Source organism: Muntiacus reevesi, chromosome 3 (genome assembly GCF_963930625.1).
Source record: "Muntiacus reevesi chromosome 3, mMunRee1.1, whole genome shotgun sequence".
Lineage (NCBI taxonomy): Eukaryota > Metazoa > Chordata > Mammalia > Artiodactyla > Cervidae > Muntiacus > Muntiacus reevesi.
Window position 1 is genome coordinate 236,043,465 of NC_089251.1, and position 21,304 is coordinate 236,064,768.

General features: G+C 35.4%; 1 protein-coding gene across 3 annotated transcripts in view; it reads left to right on the forward strand.

Annotated features, from left to right (window-relative positions):
* The window catches only part of SLC4A10 (solute carrier family 4 member 10), a 225,745-nt gene that overhangs the window by 59,837 nt on the left and 144,604 nt on the right, over window positions 1–21,304 (forward strand). For all 3 annotated transcript variants that reach the window (XM_065927869.1, XM_065927870.1, XM_065927871.1), the window contains one exon: window positions 11,291–11,429. In XM_065927869.1, coding sequence (XP_065783941.1) covers window positions 11,291–11,429 — 139 coding nt within the window. The remainder of the gene's footprint in view (window positions 1–11,290; window positions 11,430–21,304) is intronic.

Consider the following 21,304-nt stretch of genomic DNA (forward strand, 5'->3'; position numbering starts at 1 on the left):
ATCAGAATCTCTGTGGGTGGGGCATAGGTATTTTTAAAAGTACCTCAGATGATTCAAAGCCAAGATTGAGATCCACTGTTCTAGATACTTTGCTATTCAAAGTGTGGTTCACGAGCCAGCAATATTAGCATGACATTTGAGCTTAGAAATACAGAATCTGATACCCATTCCTAGACCTACTGAATAGGAATCCATGCATTAACAACAACCTTAGGTAATTTATTTGCCCATTAAAATTAGACAGACTCTAGAATATTGCTTGTCAAATCTTATTACATGTTAGAGTCACACGAAGAGCTCTTAAAAAATAATTGATGCTCAAAGACTTTTATTTGCTTAATTTTGGGTGTTTCTCTAGGCACTGGTATTTTTAAAAAAGTACCCAGGTGATTTAATATCCAGCAAAGATTAAGAACCATTGATGTTAAGAGAGTCCTGCCTCTTTATTTGGTGAAACTTGGCAATGAGTCAGGTGAGCCAGAGTCTCTCTCTGTTGTGTCAGCCACTGTTTTTGGATGCCACCTATTCCTTCCTCCCCCAACCTTCTGAGCATCTTTATTGATATTGAGACCTAAGATGTGTTTTATCAGGGACAAATGTTTGGCACTCTGGTGATCTCTAAGCAGTAGAACTTCCTAGATTTCACTTTTTTTTTTTCCAATTTCTTCAGGACTAATAATCTGCTTTTATTCCTATCCCATAGTCAGTTTAAATGCCTTGATAATTTAATACTCAGCTACATGCTAAGACCGAAGCCATGTTATGAACACCATTCCCTTGATTTGGGCTTTGATATTCAGCATAGTGTGAATATATGTGATTACTATTCCTAAGACTTCGAAGAAAATTTCTGACTACTTAAGAAATATTTATTTTACTTGGAAAGATTTCCAAGAAAATCTTTTGAATGCATGCCTACAAGTGCTTTAAAATGATTAAAAATTCAACTTCCCAGAGGTATGGGTTAGAGGAGAGGGTGAGGAAGCATCAGGTTCCTCTGGTGGGCTCCCAGAGGTTTTACATTGAATTGGAGTGTGTGTCTATGGAGATGTGGAATAATTTGGACTCATATTTCTGGAGCAAGGATCAATTTAACAAAAAGATTTTAGTGTAAATATTTGAATTTTGGCACTCCTAAAAATTTTGTTACTCCATTCTATGAGAAACATCCAGAATCCCATTTTGTTATATGACCCTGTCACATAAAGCAATGCTGTTAGGAACCTGATTCTGTTAGTGCTGTATCCAGGGAAAACCGAGCAGGCCTTCCTGAAGCCGAAGAGCCTGCTGAAGTCACAGGCCTGGGCTGGCTGGATCTAGTCCGCCAGGGCCCATGGTTGGACTGTGATTTCTAGGTGAGTCCAAAGGCAGACCCAGCTTTTTGGCTGTGCAGTAATGGTGGTGGTGATACTTTGATTATACAGAAAACTTTTTTTTCTTCCATTTTTTTCTTCTTTTTTATATTCTACTTTTATCTTATTTTTACAAACCCTTGTGTTGAGGGCTGACTAATCACAGCAAGGGAGCTGCTCTGCTACGAATGAAACCCCGACCCAGAAGCAGGTCATCTAGGAATGGTTTAGCACCAGCTTGCCCACGAACGTGGGGTGCCTGATGGGCGAGGGGGCAGTCGCCTTTCTGGCCATGCCCTACAAATTCAACCTACTTTTGTTACTGCACTTAAACAAAATTGTTTGTATAAGAATGTGATGATTAATTAATTTTTCTTCATACTGTAATCAATTTCCTGATGACAGAAAACTGCTAAAACTTTACATCTTGTTATTTTTAATGTCATCTTTCATTCACCTAGTATAATTTAAAATTATATTTTCAACTGGGAACATGGATGAGTTGTTTAAAAATAAGTTTGAAGAATAAGCTTGAAGTCAGTGAAAATATAAAAGATACTGAGGGGAATTCAGAACACTTTAATATTAATTTGCTCCTCAGCCTCCCAACAAAGAATATAACAGGAATATGTACATTATAATTAGCTAATGTATAAGCACTGGAAATGAATACTAAAGATACATACTTTATAAATGCTTATTTAAAATATGGTACTCAAAGGTACTATGTGAATTTAACACAACACTGGAATTAGGCTTGGGATTTTTCTTTTCTTAGATGTTAAATTGTAAACATACGTTAGGAAAAATGAAGCAAATACAGAAAACATATAAGTTCAAATCTGTTTATTGATGGCAATGGCTTTCTGTTCCTATTTAACTTGCAACTGGCTGATAGGTGAGAATATCAATTAGTTTTTGTAAAAAAAATTTGTAATGAAGTATAACAAATATTTATAAATGTTAAAACATAGAAATGCAAGTGTACAACTCAATGGTTTATCACAAAGAAACATCTAACTGTTAGTTCGGCTAGCACTCCAGAAACCCACTTTGTCCTCACTCCCCATTACTACTTTCTCCCTTTTCCCCAAAAGGATCTCTAGTCTGTCTTCTTACATTGTGTGTCCTGCCTGTTTTTGAATTTTTTATAAATGAAGTCATATAGGAGGTGTATGTGTCTTGATCAGTTGCCCAACAGTGTGTTAGTGGGATTCAAAATGTTTTTGACTGTAGCTTTGGTTTATTCATTTTTATTGTGGCATAGTGTTCATTCACTTGTATATACACCATGCATTCTACTATTTATGGACATTTAGATCATTTAATTTTTGGAGATACTATGAAGAACGCTGCTGTGAACATATGTCTCTTGGCTCTTGGTGCATATATGCATTTCTTATACCTAAGAATGAAATTATTTATTACTGAGTCATAGGATATGTGCATTTCAATTTTAGTAGAGGATACCAGTTTCCAAAGTAGGGTGCATGTCTATACTTTCACCAGTAAAGTGTGAGAGCGTTTGTTGTTTACATTCTAACTAACACCTGACAATTTCATTCTGTTAACATTAACCATCTGATCAGGGGTATAATGGTATGTCATTGTCTTAATTTGCGTTTCTTGATTACCAGTGAGGTTATGTAATCTAGCATTTGCTTTTTGACTATTTGGATAGTCTCTTCTATGAAGTGCCTGTTCAAGTATTATGCTTGTTTTTTATTTTTTAATTGGGTTGTTTTTTTTTTTGATTTGTGGAAGTTCTTAGCATATTATGGATATAAGTCTTTTGTTTTCATATTTCAATTATCTTCCCACACTTGTGGCTTATACTTTCATTCTTTTAATATAGTTTGATGTATCTACAAATTCCAGAAGAGGCTACTAAGAGGCTGAGACCCTTTTTCCCTAGTGTAGTTTTCTATATTTTGTAATTTATTTCCATTATAATTTTACTAAATACAGAAACAGATCCTTATCTTAATCTATTAGAGTCTTAGCTACAGTTTGCATAACAATGATCTATGGACAGAGGAGCCTGGCAGGCTATATAGTCCCTGAGGTTACAAAGAGTTGGACATAAAAAAAAAAAAAAAAGAGTTGGACATGACTGAGCATGCAGGTCAGGATGTTTTCAGTGGCTATCTTAAAAATAAATAAAATAGCTATCAACATCATAAAAATATTTATGCTTAGAAATTTTTTCTGATATTGATATTACTATAATTTATATGATTTATGTCATATAATTTTAAGTTGAATAGACATTTAAAAGGTCATTGAATAACACATTTTGAACATTTGCTGTGTTGAAACATAATATGAATCTCTTTTTAAGACATTAAAAATATGGTGACAGGATGATCATAAAAAGATTTTTGTGAGCATAACCTAATACCTGTAAAATCATTTCTACTTTAAAGGATGAAAAGCCAGATATAAGAAGTTCTATTTATTTAAAACCCAAATAAGGTATCTTTTGTCCAAGAATAAATTATCCTACTTTTAAAATTATTTCCTGTTATTATCACTGTGAGTTTGAGAAGTCTTTTAAATATATGATACTCTACCTCAGACTTTCCAAACCTCTTTATTCATAACTGTGAGGTTCTTATTTCTTCATATTATTTCGTGGCTATGTTGTGATGAGTGATCCTCATGCTGTATTAGGGGAAACACTAAGAAGTCTTAAACATAATGTTCCTGCACATAGTAGAGTTAGGGAGATTGGGTACATGGTGAATATTATAGATACTCAGATTACTGATGCAGGATACACTGAAATAAGTCATTGAAAACAGTGATGAGAGAAATTGTTTCAAAAGCATGAGGAACATAATGCCAGTGTTGAGGCGTGGCTGCTCTGGAATGCGATAAGTGAGTTAGCAGTTAAAATAGGCTGCTGTGAGACACAAAACTGCTGTCTTGTCACAGGGGTAGGTCTAATAGAAAAATATAATTGATTTCTTAGTGTAACTCTAAAATTGCAATTTTTTCTCTTTTTTAATAGCTACTTGAAGCTCTGATTTAAGTTTGGTTTTTTTTTTTTTTTTGGTCCAGAGCAACCAGTCATAAAGGTAACAGGCTGTCTTGACTCTGATATGACTGGGTTTAGTATTTATTATTATCACCCAGATATTGTGCTTTTAGGAAAAATATAATATGAGCATCTTATTTCAGATAAACTAAATCATAAATGTATCTGCTACACTGTAATTTCCTTAAGGACATTCATGGGAATTCAGCAGCCTCATTTCAAAATCAACATTCATACTACATCTAGGAAATTGGCATCTTCTTTTGAAGTAGTTAAGCTGGAGACTTGGCTATTGATTGAATTCTTATTCATTTTGCTGTAAAATTTAGTTAACAAATTTCTTAAAACATTTGGTAATACAACCAAATCTTACATATTAGCATCCAAAAAGAGAAATGTTTTGCTAATGCCTGAAGCAAATAAACTATGTAAATGTAGCTTCTTTTTCCTTTTTCTTATATTTTCTTGAATATATGTCATTATATATATGATACAGTGATGCACATTGGTGGGAACAAGTGAACAATTTGAAAACTGAGGTCCCCTACATTTTAAACCTTTATTCTTTAGAACAATTTTAGGTGTACATCAAAATTCACAGGAAGGTACAGAGAATTCCCATATACTCATTGCTCCCACTCCTTGCCTCCCCTACTATTAATATTGCTCACCAGAATGGTACATTTTTACCAAGGATGAACCTGTGTGGACACATCATAATCCTGTCCAAAGCCACAGTTTACCTTAGGGCTCGCTTTGGTGTTGTATATCTATGGGATTGAACAAATGTATAATGGCATATACCTGTCATTTTAATATCATACTAAATGTTTTAATGCCCTCAAAATCCTTTATATTCAGTCCCTTCCTCCCACTCCCACTTCCAACAACCGCTGACCTTTTTACTCTCACCATAGTTTTCCAGAATGTCACATAGTTGAAATCATACAGAATGTAGCCTTTTCAGATTAGGTTCTTTCACCAACTAATACATGTAACATTCCTCTATGTCTTTTCATGGCTTAGTATCTCATTTAACTTTAGCATTGAATAATAGTTTGCTGTCTAGATGAATCATAACATATTTATCCATTCACCTACTGAAGGACATCTTGCTTTCTTCCAAGTTTTTGCAATTATGAATAAAACTGCTATAAACATCCGTGTATAGGGTTTCTTTGGTAGGCATAAGTTTCAACTCCCTTGGGTAAATATCAAGGAGAGCAATTACTGGATCACATAGTAAAAGTATGGTTAGTTTTGTAAGAAGCTAAGCCATCTTCCAAAGTGGCCATAAGATTTTACATTTCCAGTAGAAGTGAATGAGAGTTTCTGTTGCTTCACATCCTTGCTGGGATTTGGTGTGGTTAGAATTCTGGATTGAGGGCATTTTAATAGGTGCATAATGTTATCTCGTTGTTTTAATCTGAATTTCCCTAATAACATGTGACATGGAACATCTTTTCATATACTTATTTCCCATCAGTATATCTTCTTTGGTGAGTTACCCATTAAAATTTTTGACCCGTTTTTTAAAAACAAGTTTTTGGTTTTATTCAGTTCAGTTCAGTCATGTCCAACTCTTTGTGACCCCATGAACTGCAGCATGCCAGGCCTCCCGGTCCATCACCAACTCCTGAAGTTTACTGAAACTCATGTCCATTGAGTTGGTGATGCCATCCAGCCATCTCATCCTCTGTCGTCCCCATCTCCTCCTGCCCTCAATCTTTCCCAGCATCAGGGTCTTTTCCAAGGAGTCAGTTCTTCGCATCAGGTGGCCAAAGTATTGGAGTTTCAGCTTCAGCATCAGTCCTTCCAGTGAATATTCAGGACTGATTTCCTTTAAGATGGACTGGTTGGATCTCCTTGCAGTCCAAAGGACTCTCATATTGGTTTTATTAATGTTGAGCATTAAGAGGTCTTTGTGTATTTTGGATAATGGTCCTTTATCAGATTGTGCCTTTTTCAAGTCTATAGCTTGTCTTCCAATTTTTTTGACATCATCTTTCATTCATGGATAGTTATCTTTAGTGCTGTATCTAAAAAGGCATCACCATACTCAAGGTCATCTGGGTTTTCTCCTATGCTATCTTCTGAGGGTTTTCTGTGTTTGTGTTTTACATGTAGATCTGTGATCCATTTTTGGGACTTCCAGGTGGTGCAGTGGTAAAGAATCCATCTGCCAATGCAGGAAGCTCAAGAGATGTGGGTTTGATCTTTGGGTGGGGAAGATCTCCTGGAGGAGGAAATGGCAACCCACTCACTCTCACCTGGAAAATCCCATGCACAGAGGAGCCTGGTGGGCTACAGTCCCTGGGGTTGCAAAAGAGTGAGACATGATTGAGCGCACACACACAGGATCCATTTTGAGTTTGTTTTGGAAAAGTGTTGTACGGTTTGTGTCTAGATCAGTGCACGTGGGTGAGCATTTGATGAAGAAATTTTACTACTCTGGCTCCTTTGTCAAAAATCGGATGACTGTATTTACGGAATTCTATTGTCGGGCTCTTTATTCTGTTCCATTGATCTTTTTGTCTGTTATTCTGCCATTATCACACTTTCCTGATTGTTGTAGCTCTATAGTAAGTCTTGAAGTTGTGGAATGTCAGTCTTCTTTGTTCTACTCCTTCAATATTTTGTTGGCTATTCTGGGTCTTCTGCCTTTACCTTTCCATATAAACTTTAGAATCAGTTTGTTGGTGTCCATAAAACAACTTGACGAGATTTTGATTGGGTTTGCATTAAATCTACAGATCAAGTTGGGAAGAACTGTCATCCTGTTAATATTGAGTCTTCTTATTCCTGACATGGATGTTCTAGCTCTTTCATTACGTTCCTTGCATTTTCAGACTGAGTGATGTGTGTCCTTTTGAGTAGGTTATTGCTCAGACATAACGAGATGTTATATGAAAATGCTTGATCCATAGAAGATATTGATACTTTAAAAAATCTGTTTTGACTTTTTCCCTTGTCTTATAATCTCACCATAGCCAACCACTTTATAATTAGCATGTGAGTAACTAAAGCAGTTTGAGTAGCATAACTAGTAATGAAAACATAAAAGTTTGCAAAGGAACTTGCTTATTTTCAATTATGATTCTATTAGTGGTTTTCTTCCTATAGTATAACTTTGTAAATTTGATTTTAAGTAACCATTTGTTGAAAATATGGTCTATATTCCAATAGAAATAGTTTAGTTATGATTGTAAAAGTAATATATGGTCTTTGGAATTCCAGTGCTGTTGAATATTAAGCTATTAAAATCCTATTGCTGTTAGTTCTTATCATGGATTCTACAGCATCTGACATTATTGATTTGTTCTTTTCTACCTTGACCCTGTTATACTACTCTTTTCATCAAATGTAAGTTTTATAAGGACAGAGTAGTTTTTCCTTTCTGTTTATGTCTGTCTAATTCACCTGACCAATGAAAGGTGTTCATTATGTATTTGTTCAGTGTACCACTCCTTTTACATAGCCATCTAATCCTTTTCTGATTTTTTAACTCCTCTTCCTCATCCTAAGTATTAAATCATATTATTCCCCTGATACTGAGTCTTCTCTTGTTTTTCATTTTTGAGTCCTTATTTGTTGTAATCATATTACTTCTCTAGTTAAATGCAACCTATGTCTTTACCTCTGACCTTGTCCTCTTTTCTAGAATCAAATATCCAGCAGTCCAGTGACCATATTTATGTGTTTGAACTGTAATCACCTCAAACTCAGCATATCTAAAAGATGTCTCCTGTGCTATCAGCCTACAATAGTGGCTCCTCATTCTGACAACCCTTTTTTCCCGAGTTTTGTTGAAAAATAACTGACATACCTCACAGTATAAGCACATGATGATTTGCTTTACATATGTTGTGAAATGACTACCATGATAGGTTTAGTTAACGTTCATCACATTATTTCTTATCAGTTCAGTCGCTCAGTCGTGTCCGACTCTGTGTGACCCCATGAATCGCAGTACACCAGGCCTCCCTGTCCATCACCAACTCCCAGAGTTTATTCAAACTCATGCCCATTGAGTCAGTGATGCCATCCAGCCATCTCATCCTCTGTCGTCCCCTTCTCCTCCTGTCCTCAATCCCTCCCAGCATCAAGGTCTTTTCCAATGAGTCAACTCTTCTCATGAGGTGGCCAAAGTATTGGAGTTTCAGTTTCAGCATCAGTCCTTCCAATGAACACCCAGGACTGATCTCCTTTAAGATGGACTGGTTGGATGTCCTTGCAGTCCAAGGGACTGATCTCCTTTAAGATGGACTGGTTGGATGTCCTTGCAGTCCAAGGGACTGCAAGGACATCCAACCAGGATACAATGAAAAGAAAAAGATGTCTCCTTGAGATGAGAACTTGTAGAATTTACTCAACAACTTATTTACATATCATAAACCTGTATTAAGTGTAGTCATCATGTTGTCTATTACATCCGTAGTACTTACAGCTGGAAGTTTATACCTTTTGACCACTTTTCTCCACTTTCTCCTCTTTCCACTCTGTACTGCTGGTAAACACAAGTCTGATCTCTTTTCTCATGAGTTTAGCTCAGATGATAAAGAATCTGCCTGCAACACAGGAGATATGAGTTCAATCCCTGGGTCAGGAAGATCCTTGGAGAAGGGAATGGCTATCCATACCAGTATTCTTGCCTGGAGAATTCCATGGACAGAGGAGCCTGGTGGGCTATAGTGCACAGGGTCACAAAGACTGAGTAGCTAATGCTTTGGTTTTATTGTTTTATCTTTTTTTATATTCCATGTATAAGTAAGATCATATATTAATAGTATTTGTGTTTCTCTGTCTGACATTTCACTTAGCATCTTCAAGGCTCATCCATGTTATAACCCTCTTTCAATTAATGGCACTAGTATTTTCTCATTCTCCCTACTTCAAATTCTAAACAGAAACATTACCAGCCCAGGCTGGATGCATGAGACAAATGTTCGGGCCTGGTGCACTGGGAAGATCCAGAGGGATCGGGTAGAGAGGGAGGTGGGAGTGGGGATCGGGATGCGGAATGTATGACAAAAACCACTACAATATTGTAAAGTAATTAGCCTCCAACTAATAAAAAATAAATGGGGGGAAAAAAAAGAAAAAAAAATCTAAACCTCTTTATTTTGACAGGGCTATGTTTTCATTGTATCCATCCCCACTACCACTAGCATCAGCATCAGTCATCATTAATAATACTTGTATGATGCTTTTAATTTTAAAAGTATCTTTTACATGCATTATTCTTCTTTAGGGACTTGATCCTGTCTTCTTCTAGGGAACTAATTCTGTCAGCTGGAAATATTTTCTCCTTAAAGTATTTAATTTGTTATTGAACAGTAAATTTTAAATTGCAATTAAGAAAAGTATAACAAGGAGAAATATAGAGTGCTGTGAATTAAGATAACAAGTGCCTGACTTAATTGTTGCATATGGGTGTGATCGTGTGTGTGTGTGTGTGTGTGTGTGTGTGTGTTTTATGAGTCTGTTAGGTAGGCTTGCCAAAGTATATTACAGTGAAGTAGATGATGAAAGATACAGGAGATCTAGAGGAGACAGTATGTGCAGTGGCCCTGAAATGGGAAGGAACATGCTATTTTTAAAAATCTGAAAGTAAACTAAGGTACCCAGAGTGGAATTACAAGGCAGAAGGTAAGGCTATTAACGTAGGCAGAAGCTAGGGCCCCACTGCAAACATTTATTGATACAAAAAGTATGAGACTATATCATATTTTATATTACATGTATATTTTTCAGTTTTGACTTCCAACAAAATCCTCCCAGTTGTGACTTAATTATAACCTAATCCTTTAAATTACTTATTAATTGGTTTATTTTCACAAAATATTTAATACTATAGATTTAAGTGATCACTATGGTTTGTTACTGATTTATTCTTTCTCTTATGTTTTAAAAAATAGTTGAAAATACCAGATATTTTATTGTAATAGCATTGAATTTATAAGATGGTTTTCCACTATTGGGCTCTTCCATTAATATAAATATATTAATTTATTTAGGTCTAATTTTATACCATTCAATAAAGTTTTATAATTTTCATCACAAATGTATTGATTGAGCATATATTTACCAGGTAACCCAGCAATTCTACTCCTAAGTATTTACCCCAGAGAATAAAAATTTACACTCACACAAAAATTTAGAATATTTGTAGCAGTTCTATTCATAATTGAAAAATCCATAAATTTAATATCCTTCAACAAGTGACTAGATAAGCAAAACAAGATACATTCATACAATGAACTATTACTTAGCAATAAAAAGAATGAATTACTGATATATTCAGTGACACAGATAAATCTCAAAACCTTAAAGGCATATCGGTAAGTGAATAAGTCTCTAAAAGCTATATACCATATATTTCCACTTGTATGGCATTCTGGAAAAGGCAAAACTATAGCAGTAGGGACCAGATTAATGGTTGCCAGGGGTGAGGGGAAAGATATGGGTGTAATTGCCAAGAAGCCTCACAAAGGAGTTCTTTTTGGTGAATTATATTCAGCACAGTTTTAATGTAAGTGAATTTTATCATAGTCTACTCTTCTGAATATGACCATATAGTGTAGCAATGTGATGAGAGAAACTGTGCCTGTGTGTATGAGAGATGTGGAAATATTTTCCATGATGCTTAAGTAATCCAAAATAATCATCACATTTGATTTTATTTTTGATGATATAGTACATTATATATTGACATTTTATGTGTTTATGATCCCATATTTTACTGAACTTAATGTAATACTGAATTCATCTTCATTTCTCAAGTCTATTCTGGATGAGTGCTGCCGTGGGGGAGATGTGAGTGATGTGGAAGGTGGTAACTGGGACATTCACAGCTGCAGGTCTTGTTAATGCGTGTTCCTGTCTCTGGTATCCATAGACACCCCGTCACAGCGAGTACAGTTTATTCTTGGGACTGAGGATGATGATGAGGAGCACATTCCTCATGACCTCTTCACGGAACTCGATGAGATTTGCTGGCGTGAAGGTGAGGATGCTGAGTGGCGAGAAACAGCCAGGTGAGGAATTTTTGGTTGAAGGGGGAAGTGATACTAAAGAATTTTCATACTACCAGAAAAAAGAGATTTCTATTGCCACAGTTTTGCAAAAATCCATCAGTGCTGCTGATTTCTGAAATTGCTCATCTGGCCTGGGCACATCCTATAATGGGATATGGGTCAGAATGAAATCCGAAGGTTGTAATTATAGTAAACAGTGACGCAGAATCAGCAGCAGCTGCAGTCTTAAAGATAAACAGTAGCATAATTTGTGTGTCATCAGGGAAACAATAGCTATCTAACAGTAATTTATTTGTATCTTTTCAACTATTAACTTGTGCTCCAACTGGTGATATTATGTAGGACTTATTAAAAGAAAGGACAAAAATTTTAAGAGATTTTAGTTGGAATCCTGGATTTATGTACTATTTGTTGAGGGTAAAAATATTTGTAATGTGTTTCTGTGAAATGTATATATTTAAACATAGTGGTTTTTAAAAAATAATTCTTAAGAGATTACTTTTTCTGTCACTTATAATGAATATTTCTATATTGCTATTTGATGACTTGTGATAAAAGAGCAATAAACTTGCATTTATTTATAAATACAATAAATTTATTTGCAAAATAAATTTGCATTTATTTTTTCATTCATCTTTTCTTGCATATTTACTCATTTACTTAACAAACACTTATGGTCTATTGTGTGCTACGTGCAATATAGAACAGCAACTACAACAGAAATCTTATCAAATACCCTGGCTGTTCAGTAGTTAGGATTTCATGCTTTCACTGCAGAGGCCCCGGGTTCAGTCCCTGGTTGGGGAACAAAGATCATACAAGCTGCTCTGTGCAGCCAAACAAGAAAAACAAACAATTTCGATCTTGCTTTTAACAACCTCACCTCTAATGTGGAATTTAGATAAGTACAAAGTTGTGAGTACTGTATAATGAATGCTGTGATCCAGGTGTGCAAAAGGAATTGCACATACCTAGGGTTAACCATAAAATGGGAAAGACTAGAGACTTCTTCAAGAAAGTTAGAGACATCAAGGAAACGTCTCATACAAAGATGGGAAAAATAAAGGACAGAAATGGTATGGGCCTAACGGAAGCAGATGATATTAAGAGGTGGCAAGCATACACAGAAGAACTATACAAAAAAGATCTTCATGACCCAGATAACCATGATGGTGTGATCACTTACCTAGAGCCAGACATCCTGGAATGTGAAGTCAAGTGGGCCTTAGGAAACATCATTAAGAACAAAGCTAGTGGAGGTGATGAAACTCCAGTTGAGCTATTTCAAATCTTAAAAGATGATGCTGTGAAAGTGCTGCACTCAATATGTCAGCAAATTTGGAAAACTCAGCAGTGGCCACAGTACTGGAAAAGGTCAGTTTTCATTCCAGTTCCAAAGAAAGGCAATTCCAAAGAATGTTCAAGCTACCACACAATTGCACTCATCTGACATGCTAGCAAAGTAATGCTCATAATTCTCCAAGCCAGGCTTCAGCAATACGTGAACCAAGAATCTCCAGATGTTCAAGCTGGATTTAAAAAAGGCAGAGGAACCAGAGATCAAATTGCCAACTTGTGTTGGATCATTGAAAAAGTGAGAGAGTTCCAGAAAAACATCTATTTCTGCTTTATTCACTGTGCTAAAGCCTTCGACTGTGTGGATCACAACAAACTCTGAAAAATTCTTAAAGAGATGGGAATTCCAGACCACCTGACCTGCCTCCAGAGAAATCTGCATGCAGGTCAGGAAGCAACAGTTAGAACTGGACATGGAACAACAGACTGGTGCCAAATAGGAAAAGGAGAATGTCAAGGCTGCATATTGTCATTCTGCTTATTTAACTTATATGCAGAGTATATCATGCAAAATGCCTGGCTGGATGAAGCACAAGGAATCAAGATTGCTGGAAGAAATATCAATAACCTCAGATATGCAGATGACACCACCCTTAGGGCAGAAAGTGAAGAAGAATTAAAGAGCCTGTTGATGAAAGTGAAGAGGAGAGTGAAAAAGTTGGCTTAAAGCTCAACATTCAGAAAACTAAGATCATGGCATCCGGTCCCATCCCTTTATGGCAAATAGGTGGTGAAACTATGGAAACAGTGAGACTTTATTTTTGGGGGCTTCAAAATCACTGCAGATGGTGACTGAAGTCATGAAATTAAAAGACACTTGCTCCTTGGAAGAAAGGTTATGACCAACTTAGACAGCATATTACAAAGCAGAGACATTACTTTGCCAACAAAGGTCCATCTAGTCAAAGCTATGGATTTTCCAGTAGTCATGTAAGGATGTGAGAGTTGGTCTATAAAGAAAGCTGAGTGCCAAAGAATTGATGCTTCTGAACTGTGGTGTTGGAGATGACTCTTAAGAGTCCCTTGGACAGCAATGAGATCCAACCAGCCTATCCTAAAGAAGTCAGTCCTGGATATTGGAAAGACCGATGCTGAACCTAAAACTCCAATGCTTTGGCCACCTGTTGAGAAGAACTGACTGACTAGAAAGGACCCTGATGCTGGAAAAGATTGAAGGCAGGAGGAGAAGGGGATGCCAGAGGATGACATGGATGGATGGCATCACTGACTCAATGGACATGAGTTTGAGCAAGTTCTGGGAGTTGTTGATGGACAGGGAGGCCCGGTGTGCTGCAGTCCATGGGGTCTCAAAGAGTCGGACATGACTGAGCAACTGAACTGAACTACCAAATTTTAATTTTACATATCGCCAGGAATCTTGTCGAGATGTAGATTCAGTAAATCTCGGGCACAGAGTTTCGGATCTTGCATTTAAACATTGTTTGATTCCTGGATCAGTAAGATCACCTAAAGATCCTGGGAAATCCCATGGACAGAGGAGCCTAGAGGGCTGCAGTCCATGGGTTACAAAGAGTCAGACAGGACTGAACACTCATGCATTTAACTCTAGCCATAGAAAAATAAAAAAGCAAGAGTATTGCTCTATTCTTATTTAGAGTATCTCTCCTCAAAGGCAATCACTTAACTGCTTCTTGCATATCTTTTCATAAACATTTTAATGCCCACATCTGCATGTAAATGTATACCCTTTTTATGTTTATATAAGAGGAATTTATACTGTGTTCATGCTTTGTTTTTTTGACCTAATATATTTGGATCATTTTCCACATTATCAGTATAGATTATTCAGTCCTATAATCACATTAATGACTGTGTTACATTTAATTATATGGATGAACTTTATTTATTTAGCCAGTCTTGATAAGGATTTAGGTTGTTTTATTTATTTTTTTTGTTGTAATAATCATTTACACATATATTTTGGCATTATTTTGTAGATATTTATGTAGGGTGACTTTTTAACAGTGGGATTTATATATCAAAGAGAGCAGACTTTTTACTTTTGTAGATATTGCAAAATTGCCTTCATAAAACATTTCGGTAATTTGCACTTTCTTCAACAATGTATGAGGATTCTTACTTCCCTCAAACCTTTGCTTCCCAAAATTATCAAACTTGTAAAAATTTTAACTAATTTTATAGGTGCAAAATAACTTTCATGTTTTAATCTGTGTTTTTAATTATTAGTGAGGTTGAACACCTTTTCATATGTTTTTATGTTTTTCCTGATAACTAGCTGTTTATTTCCTTTACCAGTTTTATTTCAAGTCCTTCATTTTTGTTATTTGTGTTTTTTAATGCCTTAAAACTATGGTATGTTATTTTGTGTGAATTACTCTTTTTAATGAAAAATATATATAAATTAAATTCTTTCTGATGCTATTATAATATTTTAAACATAGAACTAAATTTGAAACATTTTTTATTAATATATGACCTGGAAAATTTTAAGAGTAAGAACCATCTACCTAATTTTTTTCTTCCAACTGCATAAAAACCTAAGTACTATTTTCAAAGACATGTGTGTGCTCATCTTTTTTGATGACAGGAAAACAATATATGATAATATTCTCCACCAATTAGTGTCATAAATTTTGCTCTTTTATGATGAAAAGTTGTTGATAAGGAATTTGAAGTGCAAACCTCCCTGTTTAAGGCTAGAAGCACCTATCCTCAACTAGTGCTAAGAAACAAGTGTTCCTGGCTGATTTAAAGGAAGAAGATTGATGTTATGATGACTGTACAGCTCTGGTTGCAGTTTCTTTAATCAATTGCTGAGAATTACTTCTTGGCAGCATTTTTAAAAAATATATTTCTTTCTTCTTTCTCATACCTCAGAATAGAGCAGAAAATTAAGATAGGAATATGTGTTCTGACATAAAAATCTAGAGTTTTTTACCTTCTAGATCAAATGGTGATCTATTCCTTTTAAGCACTAACTTCTTGTAACTTTCCCACTCTCTTCAAGCTAGGAGATAGCAGAGTAATACCAGAATCTAGCTCTCTGCCTATCACAGTAAAGCAGGTAAGGTTTTATCATGCTCTAATGGATTTACTTGAACAATATTTTATTCTAAGTCACCAAAATATGTTGCTACTTATTTATAAAGAATTAAAGAGATGATCTAGTTAATTATTAGTATTCTCTAATATTATTAGATAGGACCTGTGTTCTTAGCCCTGCTTCTGGTGCATATGTTTGAGGTTCAAAGAAACATCTGATGAGCAGTCAAAATAGTAACAGACATTGAAGAGGAGAGTAGATAAATTTTGGCTGAGGCACAATACATCAGGAAAGAACAGAAAATATTTATTGAGGACTTAGAAATGGAATAGGTTTTAAAGTGGTGCAAGTAATTTTGTTCTAGATTAACCTAGTTCATCTAAAAAGACTAATTTTAGTTAATTCATGACTCCATCTGATTTTTCAAATGCAGTTTAATTCTAATAGATTATTAGCCTAACCATTTGAACTATTTCTTTCTTTTGATTAGTATTCCAGGGGTAATTAATAATTTTCTACCCTAATAGTAGAAATTAAAAAAGATATTTTATCAGCACATTGCACCTGCCACATATCACGCCTAGAATTTTCATGCCCGCTGTTGTTGCCAATTAAAGCTTAAGTAAAGTTTCAGATTTTGAAGCTAAATCTTGAATCATAATTATTTAATAAACGTTTGTGAAAACCAGCTGTTCACTTTTAAAGACCCTAAAAGAAGCCATATGACTGGGCTAATGAAATCAGCACAATTACAATGTCCTGCTTATAAATAACAAGTAATGTTATTAATAGAAAAGTCCACAAAGATACCACAGCTGTGCAATTGTGGAAACAACACGTTTGACTCACTGTGGTTGCCCTTTAAAAATGTTTCCCACAAATGAGCTCAGCAGAGGCAAACCAAGGGGCAGCAGTTAGGCCTCTGACACATAGATGGTAATGTGGAAAAGGGTTATTAAATCAAACCAGTTTTATTGATGATGTGAAGGTATTTGATATTAAAAATTGGTAGAGGTTCAAGTCATCAAGATTTTTCAGTGGAGTGTGAGGTGTGAAAATAGCATGGATTAAGAACAGCTAATGTCAATAAACTCTGAGTTTGGATATATTTTATTTTCCCTTTCTCCTTGAAATAGGCACATTATGATCACATATGTTATTCTCCACCTCTATCCTAACCATGTTCCCCTTAACCCTCAATATCCTTAACTCTACCCCATGAAAAGATGTTTTCTCTTGAAAATTCATGACTTTCCCCAAGGCTATGATTTTAGATGATACAGTAACTCCCAATTTGGGTAGAATCAGAGAATAAAATTATTAGAAAAGTTAAACTGAATTAGTGAGAATAAAATAAACAGAAAGAGTTAAATTCCATAGAAAAAGTCCATTTCTAATTTACAGAAGAATTTTATTTTGTAGATTTCTTATATGTGTATTGTAGAGGAGATTATCATCAACTTAATCCTCAAAGAATTCAGGAAACACCTATTTTATATTGTTGTTGCTTAGTAGAAAGAGATTCCAATGTGTTAATTATGGATGAAAACAGACCCAGACTTACTGAAGGAAATGAAAATAAACTCAAAGAGTTTAAATCCACCCTTCTCCCATAGAAAATATCATGCAATTGGCCTACAATTTCAGTTTTTCTTATTGTCTTTCACATCTCATTCATGCTCATGAGACTCCTGTTTGCTTTGGTTTGCTAGTCAAATAAGTGTCAGCTGAGTTTATTTGAAAACTGGAATAAATTACAGCAGTTTAGGTCATTAACTGCAGTCAGGCATTTTGCAACTGACAGTATATTCAGTGACTACAAATCTTGAAACAGGATTTGGTGTGTTCTCAGGCCTGCTAATTTCTATCTTTAGAGTATGAAATGGAATGAAAAACAGAAAAGAGAGATATACGTATATATCTTTAAAATATATTCATTTAAATATCTTTCAAAGCTTTTGGCATCATTCTAGAGTTGGCATAAAGCACTGAATCTTGAAGTGTTTAGTAACTTGATATTTGTAACTTGTGGGTTCCTTTTTATGGGAAGCATCTGACGTTTCCTCCTGTAATACTCATAATGGTTATATCAAACCATCCATGCATATAACTTATATTTGGTCATCCAAACTGCATGAAACTCCCAAGAGTCTCCATTCTTTTCTGAAAGACCAAGCCCTCAATTTGAAGGAAATTATTCTAAAGGAAGTAGTTTTGTTTTTAAAATGTCTTTTCAGAGACACATAGATCAATGGAACAGAATAGAGAATTAAGACTAACCCAAGTTTTTGCCTGGAGAATCCCAGGGACGGCAGAACCTGGTGGGCTGCCATCTATGGGGTCAAACAGAGTCAGACACAACTGAAGCGACTTAGCAGCAGCAGCAGCAGCAACCCAATTTCTGTGGTGTTGGAGAAGACTCTTGAGAGTCCCTTGGACTGCAAGGAGATCCAACCAGTCCATCCTAAAGGAAATCAGTCCTGAATATTCATTGGAAAGACTGATGTTGAAACTGAAACTGCAATACTTTGGCCACCTGATGCGAAGAACTGACTCATTTGAAAAGATCCTGATGCTGGGAAAGATTGAGGGCAGGAGGAGAAGGGGACGTCACAGGATGAGATGATTGGATGGCATCAGTGACTCAATGGACATGAGTTTGAGTAAACTCTGGGAGTTGGTGATGGACAGGAAGGCCTGGTGTGCTGCAGTCCATGGGGTTGCAAAGAGTCAGTCAGGACCGAGCGACTGAACTGAACTGAATGAATCCAAGTTCAGCTAAGCGATTTTTGACAAAGGTGAAGGAAGAATTGTCTTTTCAAAAAATGGTACTGGAACAATTAGAGTTCTGTAAGTAAAAAAAATAATAAATTAACTTCAATCTAAACTTCACAGTGTACACAATATTAATTCAAAATAAATCATAAATCTAAATATAAGACATAAAGCTGTACAAACTTTAGGGAAATTGTAGGGGAAAATCTTCAGGACCAAGGGCTAGAAGATGAGTTTTCAGACATGATACTGAAAGCACAACCTTTTAACTAAAATAAAATATTTTTAAATTGGACTTCATTGGAATTAAAAACTTTTTACTGTGAAAAAAACCAAACCTGTTAGAGGATGAAGACAAACTACTGACAGGAGGAAAGTATTTGCAAACCACATATTTGACAAAAATATTATATCTAGAATATGTGAAGAGCTCTGGAAGTTCAACAGCATAAAAACAAATTGGTTAGGAAATGTGCAAAAACAAGCAAACAAGCAAAAAAAGACCTTTCAGAGAAGAGATACACATCGCAAATAAAGATGTAAATGGTGTTCAAAATCATAAGTCATTAGAGAAGTATAAATTAGAACCACTGTGAGATACCACTGCACACCTAATAGAATAACTAAAATTAAAAAATAGTCATTATAGCAAATGCTGATGAGGATTCAAGAGACTGGATCTCTCAGCTATTGCTGGCACGAATGTAAAATGGTAGCGCTACTCTAGAAAACAGTTTGACAGTTTCTTATAAAACTAAGCATGTAACTAAGCATGTAAATAGGACTCAGTAATCACAGTCTTGGCCATTTACCCTAGAGACATGAAAACACATTCACACAAAAACCTCTATATGAATATTCATAGCAGCTTCATTTGTAATAGCAAAAACCTATAAACAACTCAAATATCCTTCAGTGGGTGAGTGGTTAAATAAACTGATACATCCACACAGTGGAAAACTTTTCACTAATAAAAAGAAACAATTTACTGATATATACAACAGCTTGGATGGATCTCAAAGACATTGTGCTTTAGTGAAAGATGTCTATCTCCAAAAGTTGCAAACTGTATGATTACATTTACTTGATGTCCTCAAAATGACAAAACTATAGTGATGAAAAAAGATTAATGATTACTAGGGGACAGAAACAGGGTAAAGACTGAGAATATAAAGGAAGCTCATTTGTGATGATGGAACAGTTATAATTTTGATTATGGTGGCAGTTACTGAATCTTTTGTTGTTCGGTTGCTAAGCTATAGATGACAAGCTTTGTTAATGACTATCACATGGTCTCTGATGCATTATGACCCCGAAAGGGGTAAAAATTGTTAAGATTCACCAATATGAAAATATTCTGAACTGTGTAGGCAGAAATACATATATATGTTGTATATGGATGTATGTATAAAATTGCTATAATGTTCAGTCTCTTCAATTCATTTGAAGAGATGCTGTCAGCGATTTGTGATCAAGTATAAGTTTTTTCAACCTTCAAACATTCTATAAACTCATGAAGGGCATAGGTATACTCCCCTCTCTAAACTTTTGGCAGACAAAGCCATTTTTCCTTATTAGTTTCCTTTTTACTTCCTGACATTTTGGTCCTTGAACACTAAGAACAGATCCAAAGTTTCTTTATCTTTCTTGGAACTCCACACATTAATCTTTCTGACTAACCCTTTTGGTTAGCTTTTTTAGCTGGCCAATATACTGATTCTTTACTAGACAACATACTTGTTCTCTGTTGGAGTTGGAGTTAGAGTGTTTGATTGTATAATTGTTTTATGGAAAGCAGTAATATAATATCATATAGAGAGGAAGTTTGAGTGATATTGCATGGCAAGAGGAACTTAGGTCAAAAGTGACAAGGAGAGAAAAAAAATGAGGAAAATGGTATGGAGTGAAGAGAGGAGAGGCGTTTAGGTGAGGGTTCATTAGAAATGGTGGGATTAAATTGGTTATCTACTGAGATTATAAAGGAAGTCCTTAAAAGAATAAGATATTTAGTATGACTGCCAAGCAGTAAAATCATCAATTTCTCTTTATTCCTTCCATTTATCTTAGTTAGAAAAAATCTCAGATATTACTGTTCATTTCACTCCAAGAAGGCAATGGTTTCCCATTTGGCATTGTGTTATCAAGAGTCTTCTATTCTTAGCCCTGGCAGAAACACTTAGGTAATGCAGTCTGAGCTCAGTTCTCATGGATTTAGTCCCTAGAAATGACTGCAATCACAAGATTTTATTCAAGCAGGCCTTAAAAGTATTTTTACTCCAGAATAATCCCCAAATTATACTAGTTTCTCTAAAAATCGAAGGGCAAAATTTTCAAAAGATTCATATATTGTTTTAAAGCCTCCACTAAATAAAAATGACTACTCTTTCATTTCCTTTTACATTTTATTATCATTCCATGAAGTATAGTGTCTTTATTAGTTCTACTACGGATTCCCTGTGACCACTGATTAAACATTTGTTGTTGTTTACTTGCTAAGTAATGTCTGACTTTTGCCACCACGTGGACTGTAGCCCTCCAGGCTCCTCTGTCTGATATTTCCCCCGTGAGTATACTGGAGTGGATTGCCATTTTCTTCTGGAGATCTTCCTAATTCAGGGATCAAGTCCACGTCTCCTGCACTGGCAGGCAGATTCTTTACTGCTGAGCCACCAGGGAAGCCCAATTAAACTTATATTAATATATTATATTAATTATATTA